Consider the following 20,009-nt stretch of genomic DNA (forward strand, 5'->3'; position numbering starts at 1 on the left):
TTACTAGTTTTACTTTTCTAGATTGATAAAAACCGAACTGTTAAAAGCAAAATGTTAACAGCCTATCCAACAAGAGTCCTGCTATTACCATTGTAAATTAGAAGGCCTTTCATATCAACCTCTTTGATTATAGTGTCACTTTAATACTCCAGACTGAGCTCCACCACTCTGGGAATGGCTAAAAAAAAGTTGAACCATTGGCATACCTCTCAACCTTCTGAGATGAAAGGGAAGGACACACAACGCAAAGTATATAGACATAGAATGTGGTCATGCCATGCTTGCAATAGTTTAGAGGCTGGATGAAAGGTTTAGTGCGTTACAACAACATTCTTGGTAGTGAAATAATACAATTATATAGAGATCTGAACATCAGAAGAGGGACAACTAAAAAGAACAGAGGTATTTTGTTAAAAAAAAAGAGGGTAATCAGCCTATATGCTTTGGATGGAGATAATATGCCTTTAGTACAAAAAAAAAGTAAAATTAGTGGTGGATATGGCAGGACAAAGAGTAATGACTACACACTTAGTGCAGAACTGCTAGTGTGACATGGCCCAAATGGTTTGAACTGTGAAGTTGACTAAGGCAAAATGCACATAAAACCTAATTAGCTATGAGTTTCCTCAAATAAGTCACATACCTGAATAAATTGGGCTTATGTGGTGTTGTTTCAGATGTCCCATCACTCACCAATTCTTCTTTACCCAACATCTACCTCTGCCCCAATATGTAGGGAGAATTCGTCATCAAACATCATTAGTGCCTCTTCCATGTTGTCCTCCTGTGCCTCTGGAGACATCTCAGACTGAGATAAAGAAGTATTTGTGGTCAAAGGGGAAGAAGACATTGAGCTGAGATTAGAAGTGATGGAAACTCTGGAGCTCTGTGAAGTGTACAGATGAGAAGCCGACAAGTCCTCAGACTGTGCAGAAGAATTATTTTCAGTGGGATCTTCACCCTCTTCTCGTGTAGCTGAATCTACAGTTTCTTCTTTCCAGCTTTGACTTGTGAATTTGAGGACTTCGGTACTTTGACTCCTTTTGGAGTAATCAATTGCCAAAAGACCACTGAACATCCTTCGTATCTTAGTGGGGACTTTTCTCCATGCTTCAGGAGGGTCATCCATCTTGAAATTGTTTTGCCATTGAACAAAACATTTGTATCCTTTATCATCAAGGATGGCCACCCGCCATGGAAACTCTCCTGTAAGTAAGCAGTAAATGATAATACCAAAAGCCCACACATCGAGGCTGCCATCTACAGTCAATCCACCTGCAATGGTCACGGCACGCATCTCTGGGGCCATGTAGGATTGGCTGCCACACCTGGATGTTATCACTGTCCCTCCGACCTTAGCAAGGCCAAAGTCTGTGATCTTGATGCAATGACACTCCTTATCAAAGACCAAAATATTTTCCGGCTTCAGGTCCATGTGCACAAGTCCTTTCTCCGCCATAAATTCGAGGGCATTGGAGATTTGAACAGCGCATCTCTTCACAGCGTCCTCTGGAATTCCCACCTAAAAAGTAAATAAATAAGATCAAAATCCAATAGATAATAAATACAGTAGGGAGAATATAAAGAGACGTTCAGAATAAATATCCAGAAACAGGTAAAGTGTATGTATAGCCATACGTTTTTTTAGGTTTAGACTAGAGATTAATTATTTGTCATGTGTATGTATTTGGCATATGTGTAGGTATCTGCCTGACTTTAGCTTGTAGTTTTCAATGAACTACCATGGCGCTGTGAGCACTGTGGTGGTTCATTCATTCTTCCTGTCAGCATGTATCGGCTCCCTCGTACGAGGAAGCAGAAACACCGACAGGTCTCTGCAGGAAGCCTGCATGGCATCAGCGATCTGCTGATCACTGGTGAAATGCTTTCCAGGCTAATAAATGCAGATTTTTTTAACCTGCAAAAAATCTGCATTCATATTTTTTTCTGAAAAGGTGAACTTATCCTTTAACTCCTCATACTGTAATTCTATCTAAAACTAAGAGAAACAAATTGAGCCATACATATATCTTAATGTACTTACATGTGGTATAATCAAAGAGAACAGATCACCAACAGGCGCCAGTTCTTGGGCAAAGACGAAGTTGTACGTGGTTTTGCAGATAAAGTCACAACATCCGATGATGTTGGGATGAGACGAAAGAAAGGATGAAACACTGAACTCCCGGAGGAAAGACTCCTGACTGTTTCTGCTTCTATCCATGAACTTCAGAGCCACAGTTTGACCTGTGAAAAAAAAAAAAAAAAAGAATTTAACTTAAATCAAGAATTGGAAATATTTAGCTGATAATTTTCGAATGTTCACTCTCAAAATCCCAAGAATTATAATAAGATCTGCTGCTCCTGGATTGAGAATGTAAAATACTTCATTTAAAGCTAAACTTCAACCCTACCAGCAGACACATTTCAGTACTGGAGAGGTTGCTGTACAGTTCTTACAGTTTGCAGTAAAATCAAAGTGCATTAGAAGCTTCAGCAAGTCAGATAGAACCCACCTCATTTCCCGGCTAGAGGATGTCCAGAATCATTAGCATCACATCCTTCCCAGCCTGACTGCTCCTAGTTGGTTCCTTGTATTTATTGGATTTCTATTTTATCATATAGACTCAGCATTACATGTGGTCATTATCTAGGACTGTCTGCATGCAAACACAGCCAGTCTAGGAATGTCCACTCCTCTGGACAGATATGTACCCATCAAGACATTTTGAGATTTGCAAAACTACTCCCAAGGAGTCAGCCCAATGCTTAGTTACCTAAATAATATTATAAAATGTATAAAACAATAATCCATATTGATATTTATAGAGATGTAATAAATTCTAGAATTGGCACATATCCTCTCACTGCATATTCTGTACCTGCTATTCTTCATCATGTGTGTTGATCAGGGATTCTACTTTACTGCTCCTTTTATTTTAGGGTGAGTCTACAATTAGTGACCTCTTGGAGAAATTATTTTACAGATTACACACATAGATATACACAAATACTTGTAGAGAATATCAAAATGGTGATTAGATAAATTCACTGACCTGTTTTCCTGTCGTTTGCCATTAATACTCTTCCATACCCACCTTTTCCAAGCTCCTTCCCCAGGAGGAAGTACTTCTGTACGTCCACCTGCCGTAGTCTCTGTGCGTAGAAGGAGATCATTCCATCTAGAAGAGCTTCCACCTCATGGGCAACAGATGCCATAGTGTCCTAGAGAGCATAAAAAGATTGTTACACTAACAATTTATTGTAACCAATAACAATAAATTATTAGGCAGAAAAATAATCTTTAAAGAGAAACTATAGAAATATGTCAAATATGACAACTATTACCCTCAGTTATATGCCTATGAAATGCTCAATAGACTTCCATATCTATAGGTATATGACTCAGGAAAAAAGGTTTGGACAGTAAATCTAGAGTTTGAACACAACAACAGAAATGTTTGGAATACATTTAAAGGAACTGGATATGGAAAGACAGCAATCTACGTATATACAAGAAAATTATCAGGCAATGGTGTAACTTGATCAAGTAGAAAGGCAAAAATAATTTCCAAAAATGTACCAATACATAAATAGGAGCCAGGCTATATCCACAAGTTACCAGTTTAGTTGTGTTCAGGGGCCCTCGGTGGCCAAAAGACCCATTTGTATTCCTTCAGTAAGGAAATGTAATAAACATTGGTAAGCACTGATGGAAAAGTGTATCTGCAGCCAGCAGTCTCTTGGTGACCCCAATATGTCTGGCAGATACTGCCATGAAAAGAGTAACAATACCATAAGGATGACCTATAAGTGATAAAGTTTCTTGTTGCCAACCATCTATGCCAAGTTTCCAGTTTTGGTACATAAAGTCAAGAGAATGAACCCAGAGCTCAGCCAACTGAACCTCCACCCATTGTCCCTTTTATCAGTTGTCCATATATAGGTTTTTATACATTTATTAGATAAACCTCCACAGTGTTACCAGAATGTTCATTAAATAATAAAAAGTTCCATTGATTGTTAGATTGAAGTGACCTTACCTTAAAATGTTGTGGAGGATTCAGCTGTGAAAATATCAAATCAGTTTCGGTATTCAGTTCCACTGCAGATCAGCTCCGGACAACGTCACCAAAATTTCAGCTGTGCTGTAACAGAGGAGTCTCCAGATACCAGAATCTCTGAAAGTAGAATCACTGATCAGTGGGAGAGGCCCCTTTTTACAAGGGAGATGGGCGGGGAAGACAAAGAATGAAGGATTTCCATTGGCTGACTTCGAATGGAAATGTTGTGTGAACAGCCTCAGATTGTTGTTGCCGATTTGCATATAAAACAGGTTTTCCAAAGAATAGGTGATTGGATTAAATATACTAAAACCCAAATACTTTGACACTTTACTGAGTTTAAAAAATGAATCTTTCCACCATATTAACCATAACATGGGAAATATGATTCTAGCCTGAATAAAAAATAGAAGATTGGAGTACTAACCAGGCAATTAATGTTTTATGTATTTATTTTTTCAATGTTATATTGCCTGTTGTTTCTTGATGGTTCTATTATATTTTTCTCTTATTATTAGGTCTTATTCCCAGTAACATTGTATGCCCATGGGTTTAGTTTAAAAAAAAGACTTAATTGAAAATATAACAAAATAAATGATTGTAAAATGTAATCCACGGAAACATAATTTGAATTAGAATTAAATGAATGTCAGGATAGAAATATTGGAGCTGCCATGTCTGGGCTTTTTTTTTTTTTTTTTAGATATCTCCAAACATCCTGATCATTTCTTCAAAACTTGTTTTGTCATTATAATATTTTCCATTACTTGATATACACATGATTGTTCTAGGTCATTGACTCACCGAGTAAGGTGCCAAATCTGGAGTTTGCACCTTCAAAATAATAATAATAATAGCAAATAACTTTCAAAACTGCTTGTTCTGAATACTGTAGAATAAAACGGTGTTAGATATAATTATTCTATACACAAAGCTAGATTTTGTCATGGTGTAATGGAAACCTTAACCTTAGTATTATAAATAGTATTATAAATGGGAAGCCAATGACAAATTTCTCAATTGGCCAAAACTAGCCCTTCCTTTACTGACAGAATATTTTAGCTCCCAAGAGAAGACAAATTTGTCTAGATCAACGTCTCAACCAGATCTCCATGGAACTCTAAAGTTCTCCACTTAATCATTAGAAAATCAAATTAACTTTCTTAGAACATTTGTTTCCCAATTATTTTTTTTTTCAAAATTATACACTTCTATGGCCAGATTTAGACTAGGAATTCTCTCTGAGATCTGATATCTCTAGTGATATAATTTGGTGAAGTTTATCGATTTTTTGGGTAACATAATTAATGGCCACTTTGTCAGGACACTAGGCTGAGAGTTTTTAGCACAGCAGATAAAATATGTACATTGTGTTTAGTTAGTGGGTGTTAGAAGAACTCAAAGGGGGCTAAACCATCACCACTTGTTAATATTTAGATATCCTGTATGAAAGAGTATATTGGATAATAGTTTCATTTAAAACTGGGAGGTTATACTGAGTGGGAAAATTATAGAATAATTTGTTTTGTTTCTTTTTTGCTCAACTTACTTCAGTATCTTGGTTTTGTGTTTTTTGTTGATGGCAAAAAAAGGCACAGAAAGATTTTTTTATATAAAGAGGCAGAAAAAGCTTGTACTTGAGGCTTTTTTAAAAAAAATTTGAAAAGAATTTGTGTCACCTAAATCCATTGTATTTTGCTGGCAATTGAAACTAAGAGTTACAGGATTAGTTTTTGAGGGAATTTAAATATTTTAAGCATTGTTATTTCTGGAAAAGTGGACATTTATAGAAGTGACTTCCAACTGTCACAAGTAGATAAGTGTTTTGGTCTTTCTTTGCATTGTTACAAATGTTCTAGGGTATCGGCTTTGTATGTGTGGTCAATGAATCAGTTAAAGATTTATTGAATTTTTTTTAAAATATGTTATATCTAGCATACTTTATTTCTTATTAGTTGAGATTGATTTTTGAGGTGCATTTCCCCTTCTAACATTGTGTGTTGTATTGGGTGTGGTAGTCAATAGGAACAGTTAACATTGGCAGTGCTATGCTAATGTCTTTCCTGGGGGTTCCATCTGTACTATTATTTCTTGTACACACTGTATCCTATCACTATTATTCCCTGTGCCCCCTTGTCTATTGTTTTTTGGGTGTAGGCTCAAACTATTCAGGGAAGATAACATTGTTATTATAAAATATTGTGTCTCAGTCCTGTACATAGGTGATGAAATTGATATCCTAAAGAGGAGGTAGAATACCCAGCTGAGGTGTGGCTGTCAATACTGTTTCCATCATAATTACCATGTCTATGGAAGCCAACCTCCATTGTTGCTACTAGTCAGTGCCCAACTGTGCCACTTAGGGAATGCAAAATTTACATGATTATCTCAGTACAGGGAGGGGCAAAACTATTTATGGCACCTTTTAGCATCAAGTGAAAAACCTTCCCAATAAATAATAGTCTTGTGCGGGGGGGGGGGGGATTTAATTAATTGTAAAAATATTCACTTTTGGGATGTAGGGTCTCTCAATGCCCAATTAAATTCAGCTTTTATTAAAACACTACTAATGCAGCCCCCACATTACAAAGTCTGTAAGGATTATTATATTTAAAATGGTGTTAAACCCAAAAATTAAAATAAAATCAAAATCAGCAGAAAATGGTGCACCAGTTGTATGAAATCAAAGTGTTTCCATCTATATTATTAGAAATAGTAATTCATTTTATTATTTCTATCTAATAACACAATTTGATTCAACTCATGAATGTTTTATAAAACACGTCATCGATGTACCGACACAGGGAATTAGGAAGAGGATGTTGGCCACCAATGATATCCTTTATAGAATGGCGGTGTGGGAGAAGACCCATGGGCAGGACGGACCAGTGGCTGAGTGTAAGACCATTAAAGAAGAAGCTTGTTACTACAAGAAAGTAAACTTATTATACTAAATACATTTCATTAGTGTTGGTGGTGTATTGGGGGGGTCTACTTTATATTTTCCCGGAGTCCAACTTTAATCACAAAGTGGTCTATTTATAAAGGATCTGTATCTGTATTTTACTGCATTTATTTTCAAAGAGAATTCATTCTATGTGTAAAGCGGCAAGTGGGCAAATCTTGGAAATTAAATTTGATAGGTGAATCTTGTATGTTCCAGGAATCTCTCTATTATAGTCTATGCCACTTCTGAAAAGTGACTCTTGATTGAAAATGATGGGCGATTCCTTTTTGTTGGATGACTAAGGTGAATCCTCCTTAAATTTCAATGTGAAAGGGCACATTTGTTTGTTACTGAAATCTTTATACTGTATATTGTATGTTGAAGATTCATTTTTACCTTTTTTGAAAACAGGATTTGCTCATGTGGTACATTTTTCAAGAGAATCCTCTGAAAACAAATACCATATAATACAGACGAACGAATGTCCAGCAAAACTTGCCAACAAATAGACTCTTAAAGGGAAAAGTTCATATTTTATCAAATGTATTTTTGTTGTTAACTTAATTACAGTTTTACTAAGAAGTTCAAGTGAAGAAACAATATCTGAAATGTAATTTGATCTATTTTAATAATATTGAAATAGAGGTTTACATTGTAGCATTGCTTTGTAGGCATGCACAGTTTGCTTAAAAAGTTGTTTTTTTTTACACATTTGTAGCAAAGATGATGAAGAATCCAATTATAAATTTAAAACTTGGACACTTTTCATTTATTTACAGAAGAGAAAAAAATTTTTTACAGGGTGAAACTGACCATCCCCTCAGAGACTGACCTGTACATTCATATGGTAATAAGGAGGCCAGTGGTGTAATCATAGCCAAAAGCAGTCTGTGGGGTTCATTTACTAAAAGCAAATCCAATTTGCACTACAAGTGCACTTGTAAGTGCAGTTACTGTAGATCTGAGGGGAAGCTCTGAAATGAGGGGAAGCTCTGCTGGTTTTATTATATAATCATGTGCAGGCAAAAATGTTTTTTTATTTTCCTTGTATGTCCCCCTCAGATCTACAACTGCACTTCCAACTGTACTTGCAGTGCAAATGGTTTTACCTTTAGTAAATAAACCCCTATGTGCCTGCTATGGGGCTCTGGAATAGGAGGGGGCCCTATAGGGAGGTTCTGAAGGAAACTAACCTGTGAAGTTTCCAGTATAGAAGGTCTGAAGTCAGACCTCAGGATCATCACTGGTCATCGATCCCCCTCTGTGCTGTATGAGAGTCATTTGCTGATCTGTCTTAGCAGTGTAGATTTATTTTTCAGAATTCTGCTACAGACTGACATTGACCCTGTATACTTACACAATCAACACGAACATCACACAACCGCCGGACTTCTTCTTGACCCCGATCACCACTGACACAACTAAAACCATTATGAGAAGCCTTAGAGACAGCACATCAACAAATGACATCATTCCCACGAAACTCCTGAAAGAGTGCTCCGATATCCTGGCTCCCACTATAAACTTCTATAAACTTCAATTTAATTAAATTTGATAGATGAATCCTGTATGTTCCATGAATCTCTCTATTATATTCTATGCCACTTCTGAAAAGTGACTTTTGATTAAAAATGATGGGCGATTCCTTTTTGTTGGATGACTAAGGTGAATCCTCCTTAAATTTCAATTTGAAGGGCGCATTTGTTTGTTACTGAAATCCTTATACTGTATATGGTATGTTGAAGATTCAGCTTTCAGTGCTGTCGCAGTTTGAATGACAATTGCGCGGTCATACAGCACTGTACCCAAACAAAATTTTTATCATTTTGTTCTAGAGCTTTCTTTTGGTGGTATTTTATCACCTCTGCCGTTTTTATTTTTAGCGAAACAAATAAAAAAAAAAAAAAGACCGCAAATTTTGAAAAAAATAAAAGTTTTGCTTTTGTTTCTGTTAAAAAATATTTGTAAATAAGTAAGTTTTCTCTTTCACTGATGAGCACTGATAAGGCGGCACCAATGAGCAGGCACTGACGATGGGCACTGATGGGTTCTTATGGGTGGCAATAATGGGCACTGATACATGGCACTGATGGGCATCCCTGGTGGCAGTGGTAGGCATTGAGTGGGCACTGATTGGCAGCTGCCTGGGCACAGATTGGTATTTCCCTGGGGGTCTAGGGGGCATACCTTTTGGTCCAGTGTGGATGGCTTCCCTGGTGATCCTGGGTAGGATCCGAGGGGGGGCTGTGCTGATAAACAAACAATAAGCACAGACCCCCCCCTGTCAGGAGAGCAGCCGATCGGCTCTCCTGTACTCGCGTCTGTCAGAAGCGTGTGGGGAAAAGCCGATCACCGGCTCTTCCTATTTACATCGTGACCAGCCGTGATTGGACACAGCTAATCACGTGGTAAAGAGTCTCCGCCAGAGACTCTTTACCTAGATCAGTGTTGCGGGCTGTCAGACTAACACCCCGCAACAACGATCGCTGCTATGCGCGCCCCTGGGGGCGCGCAGCAGCTCAATATCCTATGGACATCATATGATGCCCAGTCAGGGTTTTGAAACCACTTTGCCGCCGTCATTCTGCTATATGGCGGGCGGCAAGTGGTTAAACATTTTTTGGGTGTATTTTTTTTTTTTTTTTTTAATAAAAGGAGTTGTAAATATTTGAGAGTCTTGATATCCAGGTTGCAACTTCTTTTGTAAATGATAAGGGGCACTATGGCTGCTATCTATGGGGCCCCTTTATTAATTATTTAAGGGGGTTTCCTAAATATTGATACATCTCCTACAGCCACCAGCCAGTGTTGTGGGGAAGAAGCCCTTGGTCTTATCAACTTGAGGATAAAGTGCTTTGCCCCCAGCACATCCCCCCCCTGTTGAGGGAATGGTTCGGGGGGGGTCATAAGCTCACCCCCCCTTTCCTGGCCAGTCAGGCTGAAGGCTTGGATTGAAAATAACCATAAAAACAGTCAAAGCAGCTACACCACCTGCACCATAACAGATATCAACTTTACCATATAAGTCTATTTCTAGCTAGTTGTTTAGGATGAGTGTGTGAAGTTGGAATGAATGTGGTAGCGCTACCTGTATCTTGACAATATTGTCAAATTTTAAACTAACATGGTGGAGGTGCAATTATATCTAATTATTGAAAAAAAAACAAATTCAAATTCCACAAAGTGTTTTTTTTTTCTATCACCGGCTGTTTCTCTTTGAAGATTCACTTTGGATCTTAACCACTTAAGGACGGAGCCTCTTTTTGAGATTTGTTGTTTACAAGTTAAAAATAGTTTCTTTTGCTAGAAAACTCCATTGAAAAAAATGTATAATGTTTGGGGGTTCTAACACCCTAGAGAATAAAATGGCAGTCGTTGCAATACTTTCTGTCACACCGTATTTGTGCAGCGGTCTTACAAGTGCACTTTTTTTTGGAAAAAATACACTTTTTTGAATTAAAAAATAAGACAACAGTAAACTTAGCCCAATTTTTTTAATATTGTGAAAGATAATGTTACACCGAGTAAATTGATACCCAACATGTCACGCTTCAAAATTGCGCCCGCTCGTGGAATGGCGACAAACTTTTAAACTTAAAAATCTCCATAGACGACGTTTAAAAAAATTCTACAGGTTGCACGTTTTGAGTTGCAGAGGAGGTCTAGGGCTAGAATTATTGCTCTCGCTCTACCAAACACGGCGATACCTCACGTGTGGTTTGAACACAGTTTTCATATGCAGGCGCTACTCACATATGTGTTCGCTTCTGCACACCAGCTCGGCGGGATGGGGCACGTTTAAATTTTGTTTTTATTATTTATTTTACCTATTACTTTTTATAGATTTAAAAAAAAAAAAAAAATGTGTCACTTTTATTCCTATTACAAGGAATGTAAACATCTCTTGTAATAGAAAAAAGCATGACAGGACCTCTTAAATATGAGATCTGGGGGGTCACAAAGACCCTTAGATCTTATATTTACACTAAAATGTAATAAAATAAAAAAAAAATGTCATTTAAAAAATGATAAAAAAAATGGCCCTTTAAAAGCTATGGGCGGAAGTGATGTTTTGACATCGCTTCCGCCCTCTCCGAGTGAAGGGAAGAGGAGCCATCTTCCCCTCACTCGTCTCCATACCCAGCAAGGGTGAAGATTAGATCGCCACCACCTCTCCTGATGGCTCCGGTAAGTGGCGGAGGGCACCGGAATACGGGGGGAGGAGAAGACCCCCCTCCCGCCACCGATAAAAGTGATCTTACGGCGAATCTGCTGCAGAGACCACTCTTATCAGAAAGGGGACTGCTGGCCGAAGAAGAGGATGCCAGGGTTATGGCAGTTAGGACGTATATCGGCGTGTGGCAGTAAATGTTCATTGGCTCTATACTATAGAATGGGATTTCAGTTCATCTTTCTGTCAGAAACCATGAAATCAGGCCGAGACAGAAGTACAGTTAAATCACACTTGTTTAATAATAAAAGTAAAAAGAACAAACTTAGTCAAAACATATCCAATCAAAACATATCCAAAGTTCAGTAACCGGAACAGATAGTCAGCCAAGCCAGAAGTCGAGGATCAATGTAGTGGAACAGCAAGCAGGATCTGGAGCCAGAAGGGATGTCAGCAAAGTATGTCTTTAACAGGATCGCAAGAGATGGTCAACATCATAGAAACTAAGGCAAAGGCAGAGATCCTGTGGGCTGAACGTTTTAAGTAGGCAGGACTGAAGAGCAGGATATCATCAACAGCTGAGTAACTGTGGAGAGATAGGAGCTGGCAATTAGCCGACAGCTGAGCGGCCAGCTCAGAGAAGGAAGAGCTGAGCCCAACCTTGACAGTTTCTTTCTCTTCTATTTTATTTACCCTCCCTATGAAACGCACATCTACAGTAACACACACTATTGTTGTTCAAGAGGAATTTCAGAGTTGTTTATTTCACGGAGTCACCAAACATTCTAGGCTTTCATATAGGCCTTGGAGGACCTTTGTGTTCTTTTTTTACATAGAAGAGATTTTCACTGGAAAATAAGTTATTTAATAAAAGGGAAAAGGGGAAGGAAAAGCGGATTGAAACAATATCACAATTTACTTATGAAGAAACATTAAATTATGCCCACTCCTCCAGACTGACATCCATCCATCAAGACATTTTGATATTTGCATAACTCCTCCAGTGTTGTCAGTTCAAACAGGAATTTAGATGCTCACTGGATTTCTGGCAGGATCAGCAGGTATTTTTTTTTCTGTACGGAGAAAATTCAAGAGCCCCACCCAGTGCACAGGAGGAGTAACTACTCATATATGTACAAGTTACATCCCCCATGTACCAGGCAGAGGTCTTGTTCAACCCCCGGGGATAGTCCAGACTTCTTGTCTAAAAAAAAAAAAAAAAAATAGAAATATTGTTGGAGCAAAATAAAGAAAATGATATGTGAACAGCAAACATGAATATGGAATTAATAATAATAAACTGGGGGGGTGTTCGGCCCATCCCTAAAGATGACTATAAAACATAATTCTAAAAATTATTCTGGAGATCTGGCTTTAAAGAAATAAGAGATTATTCAGGAGATCACAAGAAATAATAAAGAAATAAGTTTGTGAGAACTCTGTGTGAATATCAGCAGCAAAACAACTTAATTCTTCTAGCATTATAAAGCACAAAAGAATGCGCTTCATTAACAATCACAGAATTTGCAGCGTGAGGAATGTGCTCTCTCCATTATGAACGCTAGTTTTACCAGACCGATCGCTTCCGTCTCGTACTTGCTTCAGAGCATGTGTCGTTTTTGGTGCGTCGGAACAGAATACAGACAAGAAATTTTTCCCATAGCAATTTGTTCCGTCGGAAAAATATAGAACATTTTCTCTATCGAAGTCCGTCTGAATTTGACGGAAAAAGTCCGATGGGGCATACACACGATCGGAATATAGGATGAAAAGTTCCCATCGGACTCTGTCGGAAATTCCGCTCATGTGTACGCGACAGAGTCTGCTAAAGACTTGAGACTGGGGCGGAGGTTCACCTTCCAGCAAGACAACAACCCGAAACATACAGCCAGAGCTACAATGGAATGGTTTAGATCAAAGCATATTCATAGTCACAGTCCAGACCTAAATCCAATTGAGAATCTGTGGCAAGACTTGAAAATTGCTGTTCACAGACGCTCTCCATCCAATCTGACAGAGCTTGAGATATTTTGCAAAGAAGAATGGGCAAAAATGTCCCTCTCTAGATGTGCAAAGCTGGTAAAGACATCCACAAAAACACTTGCAGCTGTAATTGCAGTGAAAGGGGGTTCTACAAAGTATTGGCTCAGGGGGGCGCCATACAAATGCCCCCCCCCCCCCACACTTTTCACAGGTTTATTTGTAAAACTTTTTGAAAACCATTTATCATTTTCCTTCCAATACACAGTTATGTGCCACTTTGTGTTGGTCTATCACATAAAATGCCAATGAAATACATTTACGTTTTTTGGTTGTAACGTTACAAATAGGGTAACATTTCAAGGGGTATGAATACTTTTTCAAGGCACTGTACCTAGCTTGTATTGCACTGCATTGCCTTTGTAAACCTGGTTGAAAACACTGCTTGGGATTTCAGTGCAGCAGAGGCAGTGTTGTCAGCTCAAACTGGAATTTAGGATCTCACTGGATTTATGGAAGGATTGACAGACACTATTCTGTTACGAGAAAAATCTAGAGACCCACCCAGTGCACAGGAGGAGTAACTACTCATATATGTACAAGTTACAGGCAAAGTGGTGGACTTACCAATATATATCTTCTCACATACCAAGGTACAGCATATCCTTCTAAACCTGGCTGATAGCACTGCTTCAAAATTCAGCACAGCAGAGGCAGTGTTGTCAGCTCAAACAAAATCAAACATGTATTTTTCTGCACGGAGAAAAATCAAGAGCCCCACCCAGTGCACAGGAGGAGTAACTACTCATATATATACACAAGTTACACCCAACCATGGACCAGGCAGGGGTCTTGTTCATCAAATGGGGATAGTCCAGATGTATCTAAAAAAAAAAAAAAAAAAAAAAAAAAAAAAAGCAAAGAAATCTTGTTAGAGCAAAAATATAGAAATGATCTGTTAAATTAAAACATGAAAATAGAATTTATAGTGATAAACAGCCTGTTGTCAGCTCTGAAGGACAACCTCTCTATAGAATAAATGAATATCCTGCAGTAAATAAAGATATACCCATAAATAAAATGCTATTATTAAGAAGATTACAGACACTGGCCGTATAGAGGTGTTTTGTAATAAATAAAAATAGCTCTAGAATAGACAATTTTAGTTCATAAGAAAATATACAAAGGGACAGAGAACTACATCAACCAATAAGTAACCGTCCTTCATTGGCTTGTCTGTTCTAGATATTTAAAATTTGAACTCCGGTTCCTATGAGTAATACACTACAATACCTACATAAAAACACTAGACTTACCGCACTAAACTCAAATAAATATGGCATTGCCAAGAACAATTATGTATCTGTCAACCATTTCAAATATTTCATAGAAAAATGCCATAAGATGTTACCATTGTTAGCTAGAAGGACTTTTGTATCGATCTCTGTGTGTTATGCGCCCCTCTTTCTGTTAAGCTTTGCAGTTGTATTATAGTGAAACTAGGATCAGAGTATGCAGGTATAAAACACCCCCAGCCATGCCTTCAATAGTTTAGAGGTTGGATTATTTGTTAGATCTGAAGAAGCGGGAGAACTGAGAACAGAGGGCTTTAGTTACAAAAAAAGGGGGCGATCCCTCTAAATGAAAGAATATTAGGAGCTAGGCATTGAAAAAGGAAGCAAAAAGTAATGACTACATACTACACAGAACTTCTAGCGTGTCATGGCCATACAAATTTTAATTGTGGAGTTGACTATCACAAAATACATATAGAGTCTTATGACCCCTTTATTCCCTCAAGAAATTCACATACCTGTGAAAACTGACCATATGTGATGTTCTTTCACAAGTGCCATCAATTCACCTTCATTCGATATCTACCTCTGCACCAACGTGCATGGAGAACTCCTCATCATATATGATCAGCGCTTCTTCCATGTTATCCTTCTGCGGCTCTGAAGTCATCTCCGACTGAGATCCAGAAGTGTCTATAATCAGAGGAGAAGACGTGGAGCTCAGAGTTGACGTGATGGAAACGTCGCTCTTGGAACTGTTCAGATATGAAGCTTCACACAAGGATTTGTCAGAATGTTTGAAAGAACTGTTTTCAATGGGCTCCTCGTCCTTTTTTGGGGTTTCTGCTTTCCAGATTTCACCCATATATTTTAGGACTTCTGCACTCTGACTTCTTTTAGTAGAGTCAATGGCCAACAGATCAAAAAACATCCTTAGTATCCCAGTGGAAACTTCTCTCCATGCTTCAGGAGGATTATCCACCTCAAAATTCTTCTGCCAGACAACAAAACTTTTAAATTCTTCATCATCAGGGAGGGTGTCCTGCCATGGAAACTTCCCCGTGAGCAGAACATAGATGGTGACACCAAATGCCCACACATCAAGGCTGCCATCTACAGCCAGTCCATCTGGAGGGGTAATTTCGTACATCTCTGGAGCTCTGTAGGGTTTGCTGCCACACTTGGATCTAATCACTGTCCCTGTGACCTTTGCCAGGCCAAAGTCTGTGAGCTTAATGGAATGGCACTCCTGATCAAACACTAAAACATTGTCTGGCTTCACATCGAGGTGTACTAGTCCTTTCTCCACTATGAATTGCAGAGCATTGGAGATCTGAACAGCACATCTCTTTACTACATCTTCTGGAATTCCCACCTAAAAAGAGAAAATAAAATAAAATAACTAAGACATCTGTTAACAAAAAAATACTTTAGATGTTAAATACAATAGAGAGAATATAAGAAGAAATTCAGAATATGTTTCCAGAAACAGTTAAGAAAAAGTATGGTTATACATTTAACTTAAGACCTTAAGTTTTAGACTAGAGATGGATTATATTGCCATATGTACAGTATGTATATACCTGCCCCATATCCACTTTCATCAACTGTCCCGGGGACCATCATCATTCAAACAAAGTGATGGAGTTGTCAGAACAAAAAAAGGTAAGTATAAATCATCCAACATGGACACCTGTACTAATGTCAACCAAGAGAGCTTCCTCTCACTTCCCGTTGCAATCTCTGGCACAGAAATTGAAGGGAAATTTCCCAAAAGGACTGGAATGAGGTTTAACTGTTAACTCCTCATACTTTATGGCCAAATATGTTTTTCAAAGTTTTGTATAGAGTTACTTATATCTTAACATACTTACATTTGGTACAATCAGAGAGAGCAGATCACCAAGAGGTGCCAGTTCCTGGGCAAAGACGAAGCAGTTGAAGGTGGTGAAGATGATCTCACAGCATCCAATGATGTTGGGATGAGAAGAAAGTAGGAATGAAATGGTGAACTCCCGTAGGAAAGACTCCCGGCTGGTTCTACTTTTTGCCATAACTTTCAAAGCCATTCTTCGACCTGTGAAAAAAAAAATCAAGTTAGATTAAGAACAAAGAGTTTTTAGCTGGCAATTTTTTATGTTCATTTGAAAATTTCAAACATTGTAATAAGATCTGCTGCTTCCGAGTTGAGAATGTATTATGCTGCATTTAAAGCTAAACTTCAGCTTTACCAGCAATCAGCAGACAGTTGTACAGGAACCTCTGCTGTACTGAAATTTCTTACTACATTTTCACGCACACTGCAATTCTCACAATGTGCATTAGAAGCTTCAGCAAGCCAGACAGAGCCAACCACATTTCCTGGCTGGAAGAGGTTTAGCATCATTAGCATCATATCCTCCCCAGCCTGACTGCACCTAACTCATTCCTTTCATTCATTGGATTTCTGTTTGCTTTAGGCACAGTTCACACTGATGCGACAATCGCTGCGACTTTGGAGAACTTGTCGCATCGGACCCCATTATGTGCAATGGAACTGTTCTAATTGATGCAACTTGAGTTTCTCTGTCTTGGAAAAAGGTCCCTGCACTACTTTTGGTCCGACTTTGGTATGACTTGCATTGACTTATGTAAAGAAGTCGCAATGCAAGTCATACTAAAGTCGCGCTGGGGTCCAACTTGAAAGTTGTGGGCCGTGTGAACCCGGGCTAAATCATTAGAATCAGCACCACGTGTGATCTTGGACAGTCTGCATACAAATACAGCCTGTCTAGGTATTGATGTTCCTCCAGACAGATATGTACCCATCAAGACATTTTGATATTTTGCATAACTGATCCCTGGAGTCAGCCCAATGCTTAGTTCCCTAAATAATTTTACCAACATGAATTCATATTTTAAGCTTTCTTAAATAAATATTTGTATAAGGTGTTGAAATTGTGATTCTATTAATTCACTGACCTGTTTTCCTGTGGTTTGCCAGGAATACTTTTCCAAAGCCTCCTTCCCCAAGTTCCTTCACAATGATGAAGTGCTCCCGTATGTCCACCTGATGTAATCTTTGTGAATGGAAGGAGACCATTCTGTCCAAAACACGTATCACATCATGGGCATTAGAGGCCATTGTGTCCTGGAGAGCAAAAAAAGAGAACTTATTACATAAACAAAAAACACATTTTTTTGAATTAAGAAAAACTATAGACATTTGTCAAATATAATTGATGTCACCTGTAGTTATAGGACTACAAGTAGGAAATGCTCAATAGACCTTCACATCTATATAAATAAAAAAAAGGGGAAAAAGTTTGGACACTAAAGTGAGAGCTCAAACACAATTAAAACGTTTTGAGTACAGTATATATTTTTTTTAAATATAGATCAAGGTTCTAAATATCAAGCAAGGTTACATCTTTATCAAGTTCAGAAACTAATCTAAAAGCCAAGACATATAGCAATATATAAACAGGGGCAGGATATACAGTATCAAATAGTTACTATGAGGGCCCCAACACACAACTTAACCGGTAACTGATGGTAAAAGTACTAATTTCATTCCCAATTATCCCCGGGCAAAGGAATGCAATACACATTTCCATCAATGCCGGCCAATGTATATCTGCTGCCAGAAACATCTTGGTGACCTTCATATTTCTGGTAGACGCTGCCATGAAAAGGCAAAACATACCATAAGAATGACCTACAAGAAATACTCGGCATAGCTGGTTGGCAACAAGAACGCAGAGTTTCCAGTTTCCTTATATAAAGTCAGGAGGAGGAACACAGAGCTCAGCCAGATAAGAAGTGTAATTTTAATTAAAACTATAATGTAAAATATGGAAAATGGTTGCCTCACATTTGTACTCAGTAGACAGCAGAGTCCATGCTAAAGGCCATCAGAAGATATTGGTGATTCTTAGCTAAAACATTCTCCCCAAAATTGTGAAGTCCCAGAATGACTCACAATAACCATGAGTGATGTCATAACATCCAAACACTCAAATATCCCATCCCTTTTCAGGCAATAAACTAGAACTGAAGGTAGTGCTTCAACACCAGGGAGGGCAAAGGTGGGTGCTTATGAGATACATTGGATGTCACATCCTACAGAATCTGAAATAAATAAACAAAAAGATTTGTACACTTTGATGGAACCAATTGATAATTATTGAACATAAATACATTTATTTGATGCTTGGTTACATGATAAAATGTATATCTTAGGGGGCGCATGCGCAGAGCCTGACCGAGCGATCATGCAAGATTAGAGCTCCTCGGGGATCCACACTGGAGATGTTCACACAGCAGCGGCTCCCAAAATGACAACCGCGGACTCCTGCAGCTACATAGAGACCTCCGCTCTTGCAGTCATGGTCCTGGGGGGTTCCAGAACCAAATACAAGCCAGGGGTTAATCAAATAAAACCAGTGGAACATCAAAGACACTTTGTCCCGGCCGTCTGCCAAGATAGCGCCAGCTGTTTCCTCACAGCCCAGCACAACACGCTCTGCAAAAGCACAGCTACACAACCTGAAGCCACAGGACAATGCCGGTGAGTCTGATTCCGATGCAGGTAGTTTCCAGTCAGTTATTCATTCCAGTATGTTTAAACAGTTTGAATAGATTCTGCAGAAAGCTCTCAAGCAGACATCAGATCATATTACTGACAAGCTGACACATGAGATCAGGGAGCTGGGGCAGAGAACTGCAGAGCTAGAAGGCAGAGTGGATAAGGTAGAGAATCACACACAGACTGCTGAAATCGAGAACCTCAAGGAGGAAAATATGATTCTATGGTCCCATCTAGAAGACCAGGAAAATAGAGACCGCAGGTCTAATCTTAGGATCAGGGGAATAACTGAGTGCTCAACTTGCAAGCCATCATGATTGCCCTGTTCTAGGAACTGCAACTTGGCATCCCTGTGGTTAGGTTGGCGATAGATAGAGTACACAGGGCCCTGTTTCAACGCAAAACCAATGGTCCACCCCGGGACATTATAGCCAAGTTCCACTATTATCACACTAAGGAACAGCTACTTGCAGCAGCCAGAGGCAAAGACACCCTATCCTTCCAGGGCCACACTTACCAGCTCTTTGCAGACATATCCTCACTCACAGTGGCTAAGAGATGGGCTCTCAAACCCCACCTGCAGGTGCTTCAACGTAATCAAATCGCATACCACTGGGGATTTCCATGCTCGGTACGTTTCACACATTTTGAAACCAAGTATGTATGCCGCACGGCCAAGGAGTTGCAGTCAGCCCTGATGGATCTGGGCCTTATGGAGAATACCCCTCACAGAGACTCATTGCGCCAGCGATCAGCCTCCTGCTCCCCGCAAAAGTAGGCGACAAAGGCCACCCGGATCACACATGCCAGAATCTCTATAAACAAGGCTGATTTGATAACCCTGCACCGACCAACATGGACTCGATAGACTGATCTAACCGATTGAACACCATTATAGACCGCTTAATAAACTGTGATCAAACAGGCTTTATGCCAACACGTCAAGCTGACGACAATGTCCTGCTCTCCCATGCAGCTAAAACTA

The 20,009-nt window shown here is 38.9% G+C and overlaps 1 protein-coding gene across 1 annotated transcript; it reads right to left on the reverse strand.

The window, feature by feature from the left end:
- Nucleotides 1–703: 703 nt before the first annotated feature.
- LOC141128802 (ribosomal protein S6 kinase 2 beta-like) lies at nucleotides 704–19,650 on the reverse strand. The gene is made up of 7 exons (XM_073616332.1): nucleotides 19,597–19,650; nucleotides 17,419–17,587; nucleotides 16,332–16,534; nucleotides 15,044–15,832; nucleotides 3,099–3,225; nucleotides 2,045–2,247; nucleotides 704–1,522 (listed from the first exon to the last, which is right to left on the reverse strand). The coding sequence occupies exons 1-7, from the start codon at nucleotides 19,648–19,650 to the stop codon at nucleotides 704–706; spliced, it is 2,364 nt and encodes a 787-aa protein (XP_073472433.1).
- Between the last annotated feature and the right edge of the window lie 359 nt (nucleotides 19,651–20,009).

This window comes from Aquarana catesbeiana, linkage group LG01, assembly GCF_042186555.1.
Source record: "Aquarana catesbeiana isolate 2022-GZ linkage group LG01, ASM4218655v1, whole genome shotgun sequence".
NCBI classification, from domain to species: domain Eukaryota; kingdom Metazoa; phylum Chordata; class Amphibia; order Anura; family Ranidae; genus Aquarana; species Aquarana catesbeiana.

Bases quoted from the DNA above. Each gene is read 5' to 3' on its own strand.
- LOC141128802 (XM_073616332.1), bottom strand. From the start codon at position 19,650: ATGGAAATCCCCAGTGGTATGCGATTTGATTACGTTGAAGCACCTGCA. The intron at 17,588-19,596 runs GTTTGAGAGCCC...TTTGCTCTCCAG, and splicing joins TTGAAGCACCTGCAGGTGGG to GACACAATGGCCTCTAATGC. The intron at 1,523-2,044 runs GTAAGTACATTA...TTTACTTTTTAG, and splicing joins TCTCTTTGATTATACCACAT to GTGGGAATTCCAGAGGACGC.